This window comes from Limulus polyphemus, unplaced genomic scaffold (assembly GCF_000517525.1).
Source record: "Limulus polyphemus unplaced genomic scaffold, Limulus_polyphemus-2.1.2 Scaffold828, whole genome shotgun sequence".
In the NCBI taxonomy this organism is placed as follows: domain Eukaryota; kingdom Metazoa; phylum Arthropoda; class Merostomata; order Xiphosura; family Limulidae; genus Limulus; species Limulus polyphemus.
In genome coordinates, this window is record NW_013666438.1 from 324,686 (window position 1) to 328,789 (window position 4,104).

General features: G+C 31.2%; 1 protein-coding gene across 5 annotated transcripts in view; it reads left to right on the forward strand.

Moving 5' to 3' along the window:
* The window catches only part of LOC106460751 (glutamate receptor ionotropic, kainate 2-like), a 24,110-nt gene that overhangs the window by 10,593 nt on the left and 9,413 nt on the right, over positions 1-4,104 (forward strand). For all 5 annotated transcript variants that reach the window (XM_022387524.1, XM_022387525.1, XM_022387523.1 and 2 more), the window contains exons 9-10: positions 434-795; positions 3,520-3,718. In XM_022387524.1, the coding sequence (XP_022243232.1) occupies positions 434-795; positions 3,520-3,718 (561 nt within the window). The remainder of the gene's footprint in view (positions 1-433; positions 796-3,519; positions 3,719-4,104) is intronic.

Below are 4,104 nucleotides of genomic sequence, written 5' to 3' on the forward strand. Positions count from 1 at the left end.
TCACATAAAACTTCCTGAGTCAGACATCTCACCCATCTATACTATGTCAATAAAACATGTAGTTGTCTATTGACGTAGTATCTTATGTCAAATCCACTATGCATTTATGAAATATTTTGGTTTAGCTCTATTTTCTTTTATTAGTTTAATAAAGTTGATTTAGCTATATTTTCTCCACATGAAAGAAGGCTGACTTAACTCACTCTCTCGCTCTTTCAACAGAGAAATTTGGTTAGTCCTATTGTTAATATATTAAAAACAAAAGCTAAACTAGCATACCTTTTTACTTATTTAAAATCTAAGTATGTTCTACCTATTTCCCTGTTCAAAGAGTTAGGGTATATTTCTCACCAATATAGTTTAATTGAGTTAGTTTGAGTTGTATTTTTCTTAATAAAAATGCTGATTTAGTTTGATTTTCGTTTTATTTAAGGAAGCTGATTTGGTTCTTGCTGATTTGACCATTACTTACGAACGAGAAGAAGCCGTAGACTTCACAATGCCCTTCATGAATCTAGGAATAAGTATTCTTTTCAGGAAACCCATGAAAAAGGTTCCGAATTTATTTTCTTTCTTATCACCTCTCTCCTTGGAAGTGTGGATCTATATGGCTACAGCCTACTTGGGTGTTAGTATACTTCTCTTTATGCTAGCACGGCTAACGCCTTACGAGTGGGTGCCTTCTCATCCCTGTGATCAAGACTCGGGTGTCTTAGAAAATCAGTTTACCTTGCTCAATAGTTTCTGGTTCACTATAGGATCCTTGATGCAGCAAGGGACTGAGGTAGCTCCGAAGTATGTAAAGTGTGTTTTATAACTTAAGATTATATTGTAAATTCAGAAATGTTTATGGTCTGCATTACATTACTTAAAACTTCAAGAGGAACGGAAGTAAGCGGATAATTTTCAGTTTCAATTATCTGGATTTTTATATCTGTTGAACATATTAATTTTCCAAGTTTAAAGATTTGCGTGAGTGAGAAATGTTTTTAGTTTTAAAAGAGTTCGTGTCTTTATAATATCATCACAATCATTCGTTATTTCGGGTGATAAATTGTTCTTTAACAAATAACCTTAGTTTTTCCAATGTTTTTTTCATGTCGTAGATATGGGGATTTAGTCACATCAATTTTGCATTAGTTTCTTATGTCACTTAATAATAGTTTAACTGATTATCCGATTTTTTTGTTGCCAAACTCCTTTAAAGTCCAAACTTGTGTAAAAACATTAACAAGTCGTTTTATCACAAAACAGTGTAATTTTATTCGTGTAAATACTTCTATTTTTAAAATATATATATAAAACAAAACGGTAGTTTTATAGGTGAAATATAAAAGGAAAAGAAGAAACAAAACGATTGTCATGTTTTCTGTTTATTACATAGTTTGCTCATTATGTATTAAATAGCCCCCCAGCGGCACAGCAGTATGTCTGCGGACTTACAACGTTAGAAACCGGGTTTCGATACCTATGGTGGGCAGAGCACAGATAGCTCATTGTGTAGCTTTGTGAATAACTTCAAACAAACAAAAATGTATTAAATATGCATGCTAATTAGTCTTCTCCAGAATGGAAAATGGAAAATGTTGCCTACATTTTATCCTAATCCCATTTGAAGTTTTCTAGAAAGTTTCTAAATTTTCTGTACTCCAAGTTTGTCCAGCAATAGAAAAAAAAGGTTCAAGCATTTTTCTATTCGTGTTATGAATATGAAGAGGAGAATTGAGTGTGCACAAAATTTGATTGTTAAAAATGTAAAATATGCTTGAAAATGGCTTTAAGAATAACCTGTATTTCGCCATTATTCGCCGCTGATGAAAGCAACTTCAAAGCGTAATATATTAATATAAAAATGTTCAGTATCAAACAATGAACTGAGTGCTTGTATCGTAAGCAAGTAGCGATCACGGCCAGCAGATTTTAGGAACGTATGAGTAAAAGTAAAGAATAACGTATAACATTATGTCAACCACGTCATATTTGCTAAGTCCAGTGTCGACGAAGCTTTTTGATCAATATCAAGGCATTAGGCATTTGACAAACCTAGTCATATTTGAAACTCTACTTATATTATCAAACTAAGTGAGCAACAACTGTCATGAACTAGATCATTTCCGTGATATATAATTTGTATCAATTTTATTTAGGTCATTTCCAGATCAGAATTGGAGTTAGGATTAATATCATATCGTTTTTTATTTATTTGAACACCAACTGTTTATTATTACTTTCTATTAACTCTACTCAGAAATTAGAAAAACTGACGAACAAATCTTCTTTTCCTCGTTTCATTTGTTGGAAATTTTACGATAGAGACGAATCTTAGCGTTAGCGGAATGAGGCAATGAATTTAATCTGCGTCTCTTAGCTGAGGCAGTTTCCTGCTTCTTTTTAGCTGGAAATAGACATTATTCTTGAAAGCATGCTTCATCAGCAGTGAATGAGAAAGAACATCGATTAATAATTAAAAAAATACACACTACCCCTTTATTCAGTTACTCTCGTTCCCAGAGTTCATTTCGCAAAGCTCAGCTCAAAAAGAGTGTCATTAATATTTCCGGTTCTTTCTCACCGATTGTTATTCTTAAAGGTTATCCTCTTTCCCATCCTATGTAAGCTATTTGATAATGGATGTAATATTAATAACAATAATCTTATCAGCATATTACTTCTCTGTGTGAGTTGTTTCCTTTTAAAAGTGTAGTTTAACAATAATAATTACAATGCAGATGACTTGGGTTTATATAACACACAAAAAATACACGAGATTTTAACAAAAACATTTGGGAGAAAAAAACAACCAAAATTATGCTTTGGCTCAAACAGTAGGCGCTAATTTCATAAACAGGGGGAAAATAAAGTGTCCCAAGAATCATTGGTGAGTTACACTGTGATGTGTAAATTAGGAGCTGAATGTAAGTTCAATTTCAGAATGCAAGGATAAAAACATGAAACGTGAGTAATACCATAATTTTAGAGTTTTCGCTCAAACATTCTTGGATATATATATATAAACACACATTACGTTTGTAGCTTGCGACTGACTGCGAAAATAGAAATGTTGGATAAAATAAAAACCTTTCTCTAAATAACTGAGTCATTATAGGTTGGACAGTAAGGATTATTGCTATCCATAAGTGTGGATATTTATGAGTGTATAATTTCGTCAGTGCTAGCATGTGAGTAAAATTAATTTTCAGTGCATTTAAATAAGATATGCTTTGTTTACGTAATCTTGGTGCTAGAAATTGAAATGTTTTCAAGGTATTTAACATTTCTTAACAACTTACACGATAAGTAATCTTTCAAACAATATTGCACATTAAAAGTGTGTGTTTTTTTTTCACATTTAATTCAGTTACTCCTGGAAATATAACTAAGACAAACAATAAATTTCCTGTATCTTTGGATGAGTTCTGGTATTTTATATCCTACTGGTTAAATAATTATGATTGATAATTTAGTTGATATGAAGGATGAATATTTTCTAACAAATGCACAATAACATTTCTTTCCCAGAGCAATATCAACACGTGTTATAGCTACTATGTGGTGGTTTTTTACACTAATAATGATTTCATCGTATACTGCTAATCTCGCAGCGTTTTTAACAATACAGAGGTTGAAATCACCAATCGAGGGTGCCGATGATTTAGCTGCGCAGTCATCAATCCAATATGGATGCTTAAATTCTGGATCTACTAAAACGTTTTTCAAGGTAGAACATTATGATGGTATTGTATCTAACATGTATATTTCTAATAGATAATTATCATGGTATTGTATCTAACATGTATATTTACAATAGATAATTATCAAGGTATTGTATCTAACATGTATATTTCTAATAGATAATTATCATGGTATTGTATCTAACCTGTATATTTACAATAGATAATTATCATGGTATTGTATCTAACATGTATATTTCTAATAGATAATTATCACGGTATTGTATCTAACATGTATATTTCTAATAGATAATTATCATGGTATTGTATCTAACATGTATATTTCTAATAGATAATTATCAAGGTATTGTATCTAACATGTATATGTCTAATAGATAATTATCAAGGTATTGTATCTAACATGTATATTTAC